This window comes from Emys orbicularis, chromosome 9, assembly GCF_028017835.1.
Source record: "Emys orbicularis isolate rEmyOrb1 chromosome 9, rEmyOrb1.hap1, whole genome shotgun sequence".
In the NCBI taxonomy this organism is placed as follows: Eukaryota; Metazoa; Chordata; order Testudines; family Emydidae; genus Emys; species Emys orbicularis.
The window spans coordinates 48,015,028-48,031,626 of NC_088691.1; the positions used below are offsets into that span (position 1 = coordinate 48,015,028).

General features: G+C 45.0%; 1 protein-coding gene across 2 annotated transcripts in view; it reads right to left on the reverse strand.

Annotated features, from left to right (window-relative positions):
• Nucleotides 1-16,599, reverse strand: part of LOC135883542 (SLAIN motif-containing protein-like) — a 106,526-nt gene that overhangs the window by 43,793 nt on the left and 46,134 nt on the right. For both annotated transcript variants that reach the window (XM_065410727.1, XM_065410726.1), the window contains exons 3-4: nucleotides 8,827-8,963; nucleotides 5,275-5,424 (exon numbers count right to left, since the gene is read on the reverse strand). In XM_065410727.1, the coding sequence (XP_065266799.1) occupies nucleotides 5,275-5,424; nucleotides 8,827-8,963 (287 nt within the window). The remainder of the gene's footprint in view (nucleotides 1-5,274; nucleotides 5,425-8,826; nucleotides 8,964-16,599) is intronic.

Sequence of the window (16,599 nt, forward strand, 5' to 3'; positions counted from 1 at the left end):
GCGGACGGGGAAGATGAGGAAGGAGATGAGGAGGACGAGGCAGTCGACAGCGCTTGCACCGCTGATTTCCCCGACAGCCAGGAGCTCTTCATCACCCTTACCGAGATCCCCTACCAACCGTCCCCATCCGTTACCCCGGACACCGAATCAGGGGAAGGATCAAGCAGTAAGTGCTTTCAACATCTAAACATTTATTTTTAACAGAACTGTAATATTTATATTGTTAGCAACGGGGTTTTCATTCACTCATTTAAACATATAAACTTTTATTTATAACACAACAGGAATATTAATAATATCAACAATTGGGTGTTCATGATTTCTTTGCCTTAGTTGGGACTAAATAGTTGCCTATGTAAAAAAAAAATCAAATAATGTCCGGATTTTCATGATTAGGCAACCACAGGACGCTCCACTCTGTAGTCCCTTCCAGTACAGCTACACCAAAATATGGTCTATATGTCCGGGAATTGACACAAAATCCTCATGGGAGAGCTCAGCATAGCTCTCCTGGAGGTACTGCTCAAGCCTGTGCATCAGGTTCCTTGGCAGGGCGATCTTGTTAGGTCCACCGTGGTACGACACGTTCCCACGCCATGACTCTATCAAGTAGTCTGGGATCATAGCACGGCAGAGCATGGCGGCATACGGCCCAGGTTTCTGCATGCTCTCCCGAAGCATCCGTCCCCTGTCGCTCTCCGAGATCCTCATCAGCGTGATGTCGCACATGACGCCCTGCTTTGAATTAGGGAGGGGAATGTTAGTATTGGGACTGCTTTACAGCCACGCGGTGGAGGCGGCAGAGGGGCAGCATACAGGGATCTTTCCCTGGGACAGCCGCGAGGTGGTGGGACAGGGGCAGAGCTCATGCTTCCCTGATTGCTGCCAGCAGAGAGTGGCATTGCTTTCAATGCGAAAGGAGCCCAGTGCTACTATTAAAGTTTTAAGCTGCCACAAGTCTACGGCTTACCATGTTTTCCTGCTACAAAAGTTGAGGTGTCCTGCCCCGCTTCTCGGATCGCAAGTGCAAGACCCCAGGCACTGAAGGCGAGGGCCGAAAATTCGACCTTGTCCTGAGTGCGCATGTGAAAGGTGCAGTGCATGGTGTTGTTCACAGAGAAAGACTATGTTCTTTGTTCACAACTTCATTTATCTGTCTCAGGAATTCACTCCCTTTTTCCCATTCCCACAGACACATCTGCGACTGTCTCCCAACCCAGCCTGGCATCACACTCCCAGAGGCTAGCGCAGATTAGGAGGAGGAAGAAGAAGACGCGTGAGGACATGTTCTATGAACTAATGGACTGCTCACGAGCCCAGGCAGCCCAGCAGACACAGTGGAGGGAGAACTTGTCAGAAATGCACCGAGCAGTCATGGAACGGGAGGAGAGGTGGCGTCAGGAAGACCAGCAGGCTACTCAAACCCTGCTTGGACTAATGAGGGAGCAAACGGACACGCTCCGGCGCCTTGTGGATATTCTGCAAGACCGGAGGCAGGAGGACAGAGCCCCGCTGCAGTCTATCTCTAACCGCCCTCCCCCGCCACAAAGTCCCACACCCCCCTCACCCAAAGTCCAAAGAAGGAGGGGCGGCAAGGGCCGTTAAAACTTTCAGTCAACCCCTGCAGACTGCTGTAGCACTAGAAGGCTCTCGTTCCCCAAAGTTTGAAAAGTCCTTTCCTACCCATCTCACACAAGCCCCCGTCCAAGTTTCCCCCCACCCCTTTTCATGTGCGGTTCATAATAAAATATTTGTTTCTGTTAAGTACTGTTTCCAAGATTTTCTTTTAGAGGAGATTCTGTCTGAAGGGGGGGAAGGGGGTTGGTAATTGGACAGGACAGTCACCTTTAGCAGGCTACAGAGGCGGGGGCAGGTCCAGCATCAGGACACATACACAGTGCAGTCACCAGTTACCCTGGCCAGTCTGGGAGGTGGTTTTCATGTTCTGGGGGGCGGGGGGGTTCATCTGTGACTTTGTGGCGGGGGAGGGCAGTTAGAGATCTTATCCTGGATCACAGAGCCACGCAGCAGGGGGTCTGTAACCCTCCGCCCCCTGCCAGAAAGTCACTTGGCCGACACATACACGCAGTCCCGCCCTGGATTGCTGACAGGCTCCGTTGAAACAACCAATCCACCACTGCGGAGCCTGTCATTCCCGGAGTGTAGAAGCATCATTTGCATCAGAACACTAAACCCGCCCCCCGCCACAGTCTGCGTCCCCGGTTTAAAACATTCCCGCGAAAACAGTAATCCCAGTCCCGCTGGGATCTTCTAATCGCCCGGCTGTCTGGCTGGGCGTAATCAGCAGCCAGGCTATTTGCCTCAACCTCCCACCCCGCCATAAAGGTCTCCCCCTTGCTCTCACACAGATTGTGGAGCACACAGCAAGCAGCTATCACAATGGGGATATTGGTTTCGCTGAGATCACAGCGAGTGAGTAAGCTTCTCCATCTCCCCTTGAGACGGCCAAAGGCACACTCCACCACCATTCTGCACTTGCTCAAACAGTAGTTGAAAAGTTCTTTTTCTGAGTCCAGGGCGCCAGTATAGGGCTTCATGAGCCAGGGCATTAGCGGGTATGCAGGGTCCCCGAGGATCACTGTAGGCATCTCCACATCCCCAAGACTTATTTTGTGCTCCGGGAAGTAAAGACCTTCCTGCAGCCGTCTAAACAGACCAGAGTTCCTGAACACGCGAGCGTCATGAACCTTGCCCGGCCATCCGACGTTGATGTTTGTAAAACGTCCCCTGTGGTCCACCAGTGCTTGCAGCACCATTGAAAAGTAGCCCTTTCTGTTAATGTACTGGCTGGCCTGGTGGTCCGGTCCCAGGATAGGGATGTGAGTCCCATCTATAGCCCCACCGCAGTTTGGGAATCCCATCGCGGCAAAGCCATCTATGATGAGCTCCACGTTTCCCAGGGTCACTACCTTTGATAGCAGTACCTTGACGATTGCCTTGGCTACTTGCATGACAACAACCCCCACGGTAGACTTGCCCACACCAAAGTGGTTCGCGACTGACCGGTAACTGTCTGGCGTTGCAAGCTTCCAGAGGGCTATGGCCACTCGCTTCTGGACAGTCAGGGCTGCTCGCATCCGGGTGTCCTGGCGCTTCAGGGCAGGGGACAGCAACTCACAAAGTTCGAGGAAAGTCCCCTTCCGCATGCGAAAGTTTCGCAGCCACTGGGATTCATCCCAGACCTGCAGCACCATGCGGTCCCACCAGTCCGTGCTTGTTTCCAGGGCCCAGAATCGCCATTCCACAATATCCACAAGACCCATTGCCACCGTGATGTCCTGGGCGCAGGGTCTCGTGGTTTCTGAGAGCTCTGAGCTACTCTCCGACTTCAGGCCCTCACAGTGGTGCCGTAGCCTCCTCTCCTGATTTCTCTGCATCTGCCTCTGGTAAAGGTGGATGAGAAGCTGCGAGGTGTTGAGAACGGCCACAACTGCAGCGATGGTCGCAGCGGGATCCATGCTCGCACTGCTGTGGCGTCCGCGCTGTCACTGATCAGAAAAGTGCGCAAACTGATTTCCCGCCGGCGCTTTCAGGGAGGGAGGGCGGGAGTGACGGACGGATGACGACAGGTACCCAAAAGCACCCTCGACACATTTTTTTACCCAGAAGGCATTTGGGGCTCGACCCAGAATTCCAATGGGCAGCGGGGACTGCGGGAACTGTGGGATAGCTGCCCACAGTGCAACGCTTCCAGTGTCGACGCTTGCCCCGTTAGTGTGGACTCACAAAGTCGAATTACTGTCCTTAGTGTGGACACACACGTTCGACTTTGTAATATCGATTCCACATATTCGATTTAAGTGAAATCGAACTACTCTTGTAGTGTAGACATACCCTAAGTCACTTATGAGCTTATGTCCCATTACCTTTCAGTAAGACTTCAGCCCCTAAGTCCCTTAGGCGCTTTTGAAATTTTTACCCAATATCACCAAGTAACCATCTGAATTCAAGTATTATTTTTCTTTTATGGTTAACTCTTTATGCAGGGGGGGAGGGATAGCTCAGTGGTTTGAGCATTGGCCTGCTAAACCCAGGGTTGTGAGTTCAGTCATTGAGGGGGCCACTTAGGGATCTGGGGCAAAATCAGTACTTGGTCCTGCTAGTGAAGGCAGGGGGCTGGACTTGATGACCTTTCAAGGTCCCTTCCAGTTCTAGGAGATGGGATATCTCCATTAATTTATTTATTTATATTTATTTATTTATTGTTTTATACTGGGCTATTTAAGGAGCAATGCTTCCTTGTTTTGTTTGAACCTAAACAGCTGTTTCATATTTTTGTAATGCCTAAAGTTAGAACAAATTAATTAGTTTTAAATATTATATATTGTGACAGACCCAGACCAGTGGGGTACAGGAGTCTGGTAGAGGGCAAATATACTGGTCACTGGATGAGTAGTTTTCTGTTCCCTGAGTGACCAGAGCAGGGGCTGCACTAGAGTAATCAAGAACCTGCTAGAACCAGTTAAGGCAGGCAGGCTAATTAGGACACCTGGAGCCAATTAAGAAGAAGCTGCTAGAATCAATTAAGGCAGGCTAATCAAGGCACCTGGGTTTTAAAAAGCTCACTTCAGTTTGTGGTGCGAGTGTGAGGAGCTGGGAGCAAGGAGCTGAGAGTGAGAGGGGGTGCTGCTGGAGGACTGAGGAGCACAAGCGTTATCAGACACCAGGAGGAAGGTCCTGTGGTGAGACTAAGGAAGGTGTTTGGAGGAGGCCATGGGGAAGTAGCCCAGGGAGTTGTAGCTGTCATGCAGCTGTTACAGGAGGCACTATAAACAGCTGCAGTCCACAGGGCCCTGGGCTGGAACCCGGAGTAGAGGGCGGGCCTGGGTTCCCCCCAAACCTCCCAATTGACCTGGACTGTGGGTTCTCCCAGAGGGGAAGGTCTCTGGGCTGTTCCCCAACCCACATGGTGAATCTCTGAGGCAAGAAAATCCGCCAATAAGCGCAGGACCCACCAAGATAGAGGAGGAACTTTGTCACAATATATATATAAACAAAAATATTCAATTATCACAAGACATTCAGGATGCAAGGAGGCTCCTTCCATGGTGAAGTTACCACTTCAAAAGATTCCCAATGGCTTCATGCATAGCTGAGGCTAGCAATATAAACCAATTTAAGTTATATCCATTGGATTCTCCTTTTCCTCACATCCCAAGATCCTCCCCTCCCTTCCCCTCCCCCCCAAAAGCCAACAACAATTCTTCTTGCATAATTTTAAAAGTTTCACTCTGCATTATTGACATGCCATACCTGAGCTGCCACATGTTAGTAGTGGTTTGTTAGTTGATTTGAGGTGCCCAGGAGAGTTTAGTGCATTGCTACAGGAGCTTGTCTCTGTATTCAAGTTATGTGCACTTGGTGATGCCAATGGACTGCAATACAGGTTTTTCCACCTACCGGCTAGAAGGAAAATACAAGAAAGCCATATATATTACCAAATTAGCTTTGAAAATGAATGAGGTTGGGGAGAAAAAGGCAGTAAATCAAACAGGACCAAGCATTATCATCAGCATTTAGAATCATCCATCATGAATGAACTACTCATCACAATAAGTGAAAAGCCACACAATATTTCTTCCTCTACTCTGCCATGCCCTCCCCCCAACCCCTTACCTTGTATAATCACTGTTTAGTATCCCAAGAGCAGCTTCTTCACCAAGACTGAGATTTTTCAAAGATGAATGGCTTTTTTGGGGTGGAGGGTGGGAGGGAATCTCAGCCTTGGTCTTCAAAAAGGACTTTAAAATTTTGAAGCAGATCAATGAAAATGTGATGCAGAATTTAACTGATATTGAAAAAACATCATTAGTCTTTACATTCAGATATGCACATTTCTTTGGATTTTTAGTCTTAATATTAATATCAAAGTATTAAGCTACTTTGATATAACTTTGGCTCAAAACTTCAAACAAAGATGTTTAAAATATCTGATGTGCAAAACCCACACCCCAGAAACAGTAAACAAAATACTGAGATTAAAGACAGATATATCATGCTCTAGTTAAAATGAAATGGGGGAGTTACAAAGCCTGCTCAGAAAAGAGCTCAGCTCAAGAGAGCACTTTAATGGAAAAAACTGAAAGAGAAAGTGAATGGTTAATAGAATAAAGACACCTTCATCCATCCTCTGGGTTACAGAAAGTTCACCAAAACAGATTGAGTTTTTAACCAAACCCAGCTCTACAACCTACATTCAGCTATTATACACCATCCTATCCTAAGGCCTGACTCAAAATAAATCTGATAATGTACCTTGCTGAACATACTGTTAGCACATAACTAAATTAAAAATACACCTTCCTATCAAGGACCTAGGCCCACATGGCTGAAGTAGGATTTCTTGGCTGAATCAAGGCAAATGTTAAAATTTTCACACAGAAGAAAATGCTGTCCATTTCAAACTTAAGCAGACAGTAATGCCAGATATGAAAATTTTTCCAGTAGCTAGGACTGTCAACTGACTTTCATATGTCAGTTCTCCCAGACATTGCTCTCCCAGTACCATGTTCTGCCAAGCACAGGACTTGGGGTTAGGAGGAATGTATCATGAGTAAGGCTAAGATTCTGTCCTGGACATTTTTAGTAAAAGTCACGGACAGGTCACAGTCAAAAAAGAAAAATTCACAGACGCCATGACCTGTCCGTGACTTTTACTAAAAATGTCCAAGACAAAATGGGGATCTGTGGATCCCCACACCGCCTGAAAGGGAGCAGCTCGGGGGTTCCCCTGCCACCCACGGTGACTGGGAGCTGCAAGGGCCTCCAGAGGCCCGCAGGGGCCCTGCGGCTCTCCACCGCTGAAGTCACGGAGGTTGCTGGAAGTCATGGATTCCGTGACTTCCGCAACGAAATCGTAGCCTTAATCATTAGTCAGGCCAGACATCAGAAATGATGCAACATGAATCACACTTTCCTGTCCCCTAACAACTAGTCACTGAAAGATGCTGCAGCGGGAGCTCGCAATCTTTTTGAGTGCAGCAATCATAGCAGCAATTATGGGAGAAGAGTGGAAAAACAGATCACACACACACGACAGTGAGGATTAGAATGAATATAAAGCTGACTCAGTTAACTCTAGATTATCAACATTACTTTGTGGTTCCAGGATTGTGGAGAAAAGAGGTCAGGGGAATGATGGATGAGGGCCCTACCAGCATATTCACTTGTACCCAAAACTTCAATATTAACTGACATAATGTGGAAATACTAGGGATGTAAATATCGTTTAAAAAGATAACCATTTAAACTATTAAAATTATATAGTTTAACCATTTAACCAATTAAAGGGAGAGGGTTCCCAGGTACCTAGTTTGTCCCAATGCAGCCTCTGCAGACGCTCCATGGCATCCCAGCAGCAGCAGCAGCTTCCCTTCCCTGACCAGCGTGCCATCTGCCTCCGCAGCCAAACCCCTTCCAGTGGCACAGGGGGAGGCCCGGGACTAATTTACCTCCCTACAGGACCTGCAGCCCCTGCCCGCCCCTCTGGCCTAAACGCACTCCCCCTGCCCAGCTGGCCGCCTCCCGCAAAGCCCACAGCGTGGGCTGGGGCTGCTGAGGCCAACTGGCCAGCGCAGCCCAGGGCTGGAGAACTGGTTCGAGACCTGTGCGTAGGGGGTTAACGGTTGGGGGGGGTTAACGATAAGACCAATACTAACCAGTTACCATTTAATATTGTACATCCCTAGGAAATACACAAGTATAAAGTTATCAGTATTACCGTGAAGTTAACTGTACATCTATTATTTCAAAACTCCTTTAAAAAGGATATTCACAACACTGAATGGTGAGTTCCTTCCCAAACTGCGTTAAAAAAACAAACTCTGAGATACTGGCTCAGAAGGCAACATGTGACCACTGAAAGAGAATGTTCCATAACGTTTTGTGCTTCAGTTCCTTCCTGAGCCAATTAACTATAAACTGCCAGTTAAAGCACAGAAGTAAAAACCTTTGCTGCACTACTGAAGGTGAAATGGTCACCATGGAATATATTAGGGTAATATTAAAATTTGAATTTTTCCTAGAAGCCAGGCACACCACCAAAGATAGAAGATCAAAAGTTTTCATGCAGCACGACTAAGTTTTTAGCACTAACCATGTTTAACCACAACTAGAAATAATGCATGGGAGAATCACTACAGGAAGAGGAAGATTAACAAAATTACTAAACATTTTTTTGCAGGGAGAGAAAGTACAGAAGAGTTTTGTTTTCCACACATGCTTTACTCTGATTGCATATTTTTAATACCAATGTTTAAAGTTTTGTCTTCAATAAAAAAAAGGATCAAATTAAATCTTTTGTAAATACGATAGTCTGAAAACAATAAGTCATTCTCAGATTTATACATCTAATGTGAAATTTGCATAAAAAGTCAGGTAAAGATAGAAATCAGAAAGATTATCTCTTTTGCACTAGGTCAGAAGTGCCTGTATTAGTGTTAACCCATTTTAGCTTAGCAAAATGAATGCAGAAAGTTCTAATTATCAGAGTCAAAGCTAAGTTTGCTTGGTCTATTGCTTTTAATCTATATCCAATTTGCAATGACATATCTCACTTCTGATTCCATTATTTGGTTTACAGGTATCTTAAGAAAGCACAGTTTTATATAATGACAAACATACTTTAGAAGCGCTCCTGAATATATATAGATATAGATATATAGATATAGATATATAGATAAATATAGATGTGCTCTATATTTACTTTAAGTCTGTAATACACTATATTTTATTTCTAGTTCAACTATTACTTCAGTAATAATGCAAGATATATCTAAGTATTTAAGATATATTTAGTGTACATACCTTGGTCAAGTCTATTTATAAGGGTTCGGCAGGCTACTTCCGTCTCAGCACTTGGGTTATCCAACACCTGTCGACACCATTTTAAAGGAGACTCTGTTTTCTGATCTTCAGTGGATTTTCTTGGAGAGACATACAGCCTTAAACAAAGGAATTGAAAAGGTATATTGGATAAATGTTTATTAATTCAAACCCTCCTTTCATACTGTTGTAGTAGAATATGTTTTCTTAAAGTACTTACAACAACATATTTGTTTTTTTAAAAGACACTGGAAAGAAGAGGAAGAAAGCCATCTAAACAAGATTGTGTTACCATCTTTGATCCCCCTATAAGGCCTAAACAGAACTACATTTATGTCTACAATAATTTAGTCTACCTCTGTGATAAATGAAGGGGGGAGGGGTAGCTCCCTTTTATGGACACCCAGCCAGCCAGTTAGCCACAAAATCCCTCTTGGTAGCTATTCTCTACTTGCTTTACCTGTAAAGGGTTAAGAAGTCTGACTGCATGCATAGGTAAAAGGAAGTGAGTGGGCACCTGGCCAAAAGAACCAATGGGAAGGTTAGAACTTTTAAAAATTGAAACAAGACTCCCCTTTTGTCTGTCTGTCTGTTGTTCTCCAGAGAGAGGAGACGCAGAGCAGGAACAGGGCTGAACTATGCTGTAGGAAGCTTTAAGCCAGTTATGAAAAACCATCAGATCATACCTAGAGACTTCTTATTTGAAACCCCCAGATATGTAAGTAGATCAGGGAATGTCTAGGAAGACACAAATAGGTTTATCTTTTTTTTTTTTTCCCTTATTGGCTTGTGGAGTCCTCTGTGCTAATCCCCAAATGCTTTTGTTTTGCTTGTAATCATTAAGCTGGACCTCAAGAAAACCATTCTTGATGCTTAATTATTATATTTGCTCTTTTTAAATCTAGCAATAACCTAAGTTCCAGATGTATTTTCTTTCTTTTTGTTCTTAATAAAATTTACCTTTTTTAAGAACAGGATTTGGGTTTTGTGTGTCCTAAGAGGTTTGTGCATATGTTGTTTAATTAGCTGGTGGCAACAGCTGATTTCTTTTGTTTTTCTTTCTCAGCTCTTCCCCAGAGGCGGCGTGAAAGGGCTCGAGGGTACCCCACAGGGAGGAATTCCCAAGTGCGCCTTCCTGGGTCGAAAGGGGTTTTTTGCACTTGGGTAGTGGCAGCATCTACCCATCCAAGGTCAGAGAGAAGCTGTGACCTTGGGAGTTTAATACCAGCCTGGAGCAGCCAATATTAATTTTTTAGAATCCCTGCAGGCCCCTACCTTCTGCACTCAAAGTGCCAGCGTGGGGAATCAGCCCTGAGAACTTCAACTGAGATCCATTCAAATACACTGCAGACCCTGCATACAGTGAACTGCAGTATTGGAGACTGTGGGTTCCACCAGAATATAAATAAGACAAACAGAGGTTTCCAGGTTTGAGTACCCTTTCTCCTCCTCCTCCATATTTTCCACACTTATTAACTGGTTAAAAGAATCTGAGAGTGATGATTTTGATGCATCTTTCTAATCTGTCATGACAGAAAAATGGACTGACTATACTTCTAGGCAAACATGGAGTATCAAGGTCCAGGAAATAGACAGTAAAATTCCAGACTCCGGATCCAAAAGTTATGACATTTATTGCACGAATAAATCATGCAAAATTAGGTACATATATCCTTTTTATATTAACAGCCTATGTTTGGTTAGAACATTTCATCTTGGAGTCCATATTACATAAGAACAGCCATACTGGGTCAGATCAAAGGTCCATCAAGCCCAGTATCCTGTCCTCTGACAGTGGCCAATGGCAGGTACCCAAAAGAGAATGAACAGACAGGTTATCATCAAGTGATCCATGCCCTGTCACCCAATCCCAGATTCTGGCAAACAGAGACTAGGGACACCATTCCTGCCCATTGATGGACCTATCTTCCATGAATCTATCTAGCTCCCTTTTGAACCCTGTTATAGTATTGGCCTTCACAACACCATCTGGCAAGAAGTTCCAGAGATTGACAGTGCATTGCGTGAAAAAATACTTTCTTGTGTTTGTTTTAAACCTGCTACCTATTAATTTCATTTGGTGGCCCCTTGTTCTTGTATTATGAGGAGGAGTAAATAACATTTCTTTATTTACTTTCTCTATACATGATTTTATAGATCTCTATCATATCCCCCCTTAGTCGCCTCTTTTCCAAGCTGAAAAGTCCCAGTCTTATTAATTTCTCCTCATATGGAAGACGTTCTATACCCCTAATAATTTTTGTTGCCCTTTTCTGAACCTTTTCCAATTCCAATATATCTTTTTTGAGATGGGGCGACCACATCTGCACGCAGTATTCAAGGTGTGGGCGTACCATGGATTTATAATTACCCAATGGATGAAGCAAAATTTGACATATGGAGAAATTAGTGCCTGATCTGGTGTGCATTCATTTAGACTCTGGTAAGAAGGAACTGAGGGGGCGCTGGGTTGGCAGGGGCACATATCCAGCGCCATAAGGGCGCCACTCCAGGGGGCACCTCAGCCGACCCAGCGAGTGTTGCTAGGGTAAAAATCTTCCGACGACTGTGCACGCGACGCGCACACACCTAACTGGAATCAATATGAGCAAGCACTCGAAGAAGAATATCTAGGATTTTATCAATTGTATGTACAAAATGGTGTGTTAACGCAGGATTAACCCTGTTAGATTTAGTTTCAAGACTTTATTTACAACTGATCAAGAGGTAAAGTAGCATTCCAATTGTATTTTATGATCAAGTGCTTCTTTATCAGGAAAGGTCAGAGCATACCGGAATCAGTTTGAAAGGGGACTCTCAGTATTTTCTTTCAGAAATTAAAAATGGATATGGAGGGTTTAAGCCATAAATAGGTCCTGGAAATGTAAGAAAATCTGTAGATATTTTAGAATTATAAACTTGATTAACATTTCCCTTCTGTCCAGAAAACCTCACAAAAAAGCCAACATTATTATACAATTACAAGTTAAGGACATTTTGAAAGTTTTGTAAATGTTTAATATGGAGTGGAAATACACTCGCCTTTATATAGCTATAGCCCATTTACTTCTCTGTAACTCTACTGAACGAGAGCTAATGTGTCTCAGAAACAATACTTATTTCAAAAGGTTATAAATCATTTTTAAAAAGGAAAAAAAAAAGAGACTTTATGACATGCTTCCTCATACAGTACACATATTTTATATTTAATTATTTAAAACTGGAAAGTTCTCTTTTTATATAAACTTCTATTTTCCTGCTATGCTATGCTGTTGATGCACTATTTTTGGAAGCTAGTAAATATAGTATTTTGCCTGAAATATTCAAATCTTTACGAATTTAATAAATACTCTGATCGTACCACAAGGTGTGGTGCCTATGTTGATTGCCAACATTAGTATCCGTTGAAGGGAAGAGTCTTCAGGATACTTAAGACTCCCTGCAACCACTGTCAGCCTCACACTCTTTTTATCATTACTTCTGAAAATTCAGTGAGGATGTAACTAAGAATAACTAAGAGTTCTAATGTAACTCTACCATGGGTGAATCTCCACACATCCATTGTAAAGTAAAGTATCAGCGGGGTAGCCATGTTAGTCTGTATCCACAAAAACAATGAGGAATCTGGTGGCACCTTAAAGACTAACAGATTTATTTGGGCATAAACTTTCGTGAGTAAAAAACCCCACTTCTTCAGATGCGTGGAGTGAAAATTACAGATATAGACATAAATATAGGCACATGAAGAGAAGGGAGAACCAGTGTTGACAAGGCCAGTATATTTATGCCTGTATCTGTAATTTTCATTCCATGCATCTGAAGAAGTGGGGTTTTTTATCCACAAAAGCTTATGCCCAAATAAATCTGTTAGTCTTTATTGTAGAGTAAGCATCACAGGATACCGCAACCAGGTATTCAGGGGCCTTCAGAGAGAAGTGGAAAAGATGACAAAAGCCCTTTTCCCAGAACTAAGTACTATCTTTTATTGCTGTATATACACAAGAGACCCAGAAATTCTGTATCCTAAAAGTATCTTAAATGAATAACTTGCCATTGGAGGATTGTTTGAGAAAGGATTCAGAATATTTTATGGGAGTAGCATGGTGAGAAATCAGTATCAGAATGCGCAGTTAGAGGTGAAAGCAGTCTATGGTTTAGGCCTACACTTCTAGTGCAAGTTCCCCTGTGTATTCATATAAACAGGCTGGTGATCAACTGCTCTCTGTCCACCAAGGGTAGGATAAGTACTAATCCGCTTAGTATGCAGCAAGGGAGATTTAGGTTAGATACTAACTGAAATGTCTCACTGGGTTAGACATTGCTAACCTAGTGAGGAGGGCTTTAATCTAGGTTTGCTGGGGGGATGGAGACCTAAGCCCTGAAGTAAATGAGGAAGTGGGATACCGGGAGGAAACACAAGGAGGAGGGTGCAACAGGGGAAGCCTCCTGATTCATACTGAGAAAGTAGGGCAATCGGCTAGTTATCTCAGGTGCCTGTACACAAATGCAAGAAGCCTGGGAAACAAGCAGGAAAAATTGGAAGTCCTGGCACAATCAAGGAACTATGATGTGATTGGAATAACGGAGACTTGGTGGAGTAACTCATATGACTGGAGCACTGTCATGTCTGGGTATAAACTGTTTAGGAAGGACTGGTGGGGGAGAAAAGGTGGAAGAATTGAACAGTATGTAAGAGAGCAGTATGATTGCTCAGAGCTCCAGTATGAAACTGGAGAAAAGCCTGTTGAGAGTCTTTGGGTTAAGTTTAGAGGCGAGAGCAACAAGGGTGATGTCGTGGTGGGCATCTGCTATAGACCATCGGATCAGAAGGATGAGATAGACGAGGCTTTCTTCGGACAACTAACAGAAGTTTCCAAATCACAGGCCCTGGTTCTCATGGGGGACTTCAATCACCCTGACCTCTGCTGGGAGACCAATACAGCAGTGCACAGACAATCCAGGAAATTTTTGGGGAGTGTTGAGGACAACTTTCTGGTGCAAGTGCTGGAGGAACCAACTAAGGGCAGTGCTCCTCTTGACCTACTACTCACGAACAGGGAAGAACTGGTAGGGGAAATAGAAGTGGGTGGCAACCTGGGCAGCAGCGACCACGAGATGGTCGAGTTCTGGATCCTGACAAAACGAAGAAAGGAGAGCAGCAGAATACGGACCCTGGACTTCAGAAAAGCAGACTTTGACTCCCTCAGGAAACTGATGGGCAGGATTCCCTGGGAGGCTAATATGAGGGGGAAAGGAGTCCAGGAGAGCTGGCTGTATTTTAAAGAAGCCTTATTGAGGGCGCAGGAACAAACCATTCCAATGTGCAGAAAGAATAGCAAATATGGCAGGCGACCAGCTTGGCTTAACAGAGAAATCTTCGGTGAGCTTAAACACAAAAAGGAAGCTTACAAGAAGTGGAAACTTGGACAGATGACTAGGGAGGAGTATAAAAATATTGCTCGGGCATGCAGGGGTGTTATCAGGAAGGCCTGAAAGTGATCAGGAACAGTCAGCATGGATTCACCAAGGGGAAGTCGTGCCTGACTAACCTAATTGCCTTCTACGATGAGATAACTGGCTCTGTGGATGAGGGGAAAGCAGTGGATGTGTTATTCCTTGACTTTAGCAAAGCTTTTGATACGGTCTCCCACAGTATTCTTGCCGCCAAGTTAAAGAAGTATGGGCTGGAAGAATGGACTGTAAGGTGGATAGAAAGCTAGCTAGATCGTCGGGCTCAACGGGTAGTGATCAATGGCTCCATGTCTATTTGGCAGCCGGTATCAAGCGGAGTGCCTCAAGGGTCGGTCCTGGGGCCGGTTTTGTTCAATATCTTCATTAATGATCTGGAGGATGGCGTGGACTGCACCCTCAGCAAGTTTGCAGATGACACTAAACTGGGAGGCGTGGTAGATATGCTGGAGGGTAGGGATCAGATACAGAGGGACCTAGACAAATTGGAGGATTGGGCCAAAAGAAACCTGATGAGGTTCAACAAGGACAAGTGCAGAGTCCTGCACTTAGGACGGAAGAATCCTATGCACTGCTACAGACTAGGGACCGAATGGCTAGGTAGCAGTTCTGCAGAAAAGGACCTAGGGGTCACAGTGGACGAGAAGCTGGATATGAGTCAACAATGTGCTCTTGTTGCCAAGAAGGCTAACGGCATTTTGGGCTGTATAAGTAGGGGCATTGCCAGCAGATCGAGGGACGTGATTGTTCCCCTTTATGCGACATTGGTGAGGCCTCATCTGGAGTGCTGTGTCCAGTTTTGGGCCCCACACTACAAGAAGGATGTGGAAATATTGGAAGGAGTCCAGCGGAGGGCAACAAAAATGATTAGGGGTCTGGAGCACATGACTTATGAGGAGAGGCTGAGGGAACTGGGATTGTTTAGTCTCCAGAAGAGAAGAATGAGGGGGGATTTGATAACTGCTTTCAACTACCTGAGGGGGGGTTCCAAAGAGGATGGAGCTTGGCTGTTCTCAGTGGTGGCAGATGACAGAACAAAGAGCAATGGTCTCAAGTTGCAGTGGGGGAGGTCTAGGTTGGATATTAGGAAACACTATTTCACTAGGAGGGTGGTGAAGCACTGGAATGCTTTACCTAGGGAGGTGGTGGAATCTCCTTCCTTGGAGGTTTTTAAGGCCCGGCTTGACAAAGCCCTGGCTGGGATGATTTAGTTGGGAATTGGTCCTGCTTTGAGCAGGGGGTTGGACTAGATGACCTCCTGAGGTCCCTTCCAACCCTGATATTCTATGATTCTATGATTCTAAGGCCAAAGCACAATTGGAGTTGTAGCTAGCAAGGGATGTGAAGGGTAACAAGGGTTTCTACAAGTATGTTAGCAACAAGAATGTGGTCAGGAAAGTGTAGGACCCTTATTGAATGGGGGAGGCAACCTAGTGACACATGATGTGGAAAAAGCTCAAGTACTAAATGCTTTTTTTGCCTCGGTCTTCACAGACAAGGTCAGCTCCCAGACAGCTGCACTGGGCAGCACAGGATGGGGAGGAGGTGAGCAGCCCTCAATGGTGAAAGAACAGGTTAAGGACTATGTAGAGAAGCTGGACATGCACAAGTCAATAGGGCCGGAACTAATGCATCCAAGGGTGCTGAGGGATTGGCTGATGTGATTGTAAAGCCATTGGCCATTATCTTTGAAAACTCGTGGCAATCGGGGGAGGTCCCGGGCGATTGGAAAAAGGCAAATATAATGCCCATCTTTAAAAAAGGGAAGAAGGAGAACCCGGGGAACTACAGACTGGTCAGCCTCACCTCAGTCCCTGGAAAAATCATGGGGCATATCCTCAAGAAATGCATTTTGAAGCACTTGGAGGAGAGGAAGTTGATCAGGAACCGTCAATATGGAGTCACCAAGGGCAAGTCATGCCTGACCAACTTGACTGCCTTCTATGATAAGAACTGGCTCTGTGGATATGGGGAACGCGGTGGACGTGATATACCGTGACTTTAGCAAAGCTTTTGATATGGTCTACACCACAGTATCCTTGTCAGCAAGTTAAAGTATGAATTGGATGAATGGACTATAAGGTGGATAGAAAGCTGCACTTAGGACGGAAGAATCCCATGCACCGCTACAGACTGGGGACTGATTCGCTAAGCAGCAGTTCTGCAGAAAAGGACATGGGGATTACAGAGGACGAGAAGCTGGATTTGAGTCAACAATGTGCCCTGGTTGCAAAGAAGGCTAACGGCATATTGGGCTGCATTAGTAGGAGCATTGCCAGCAGATAG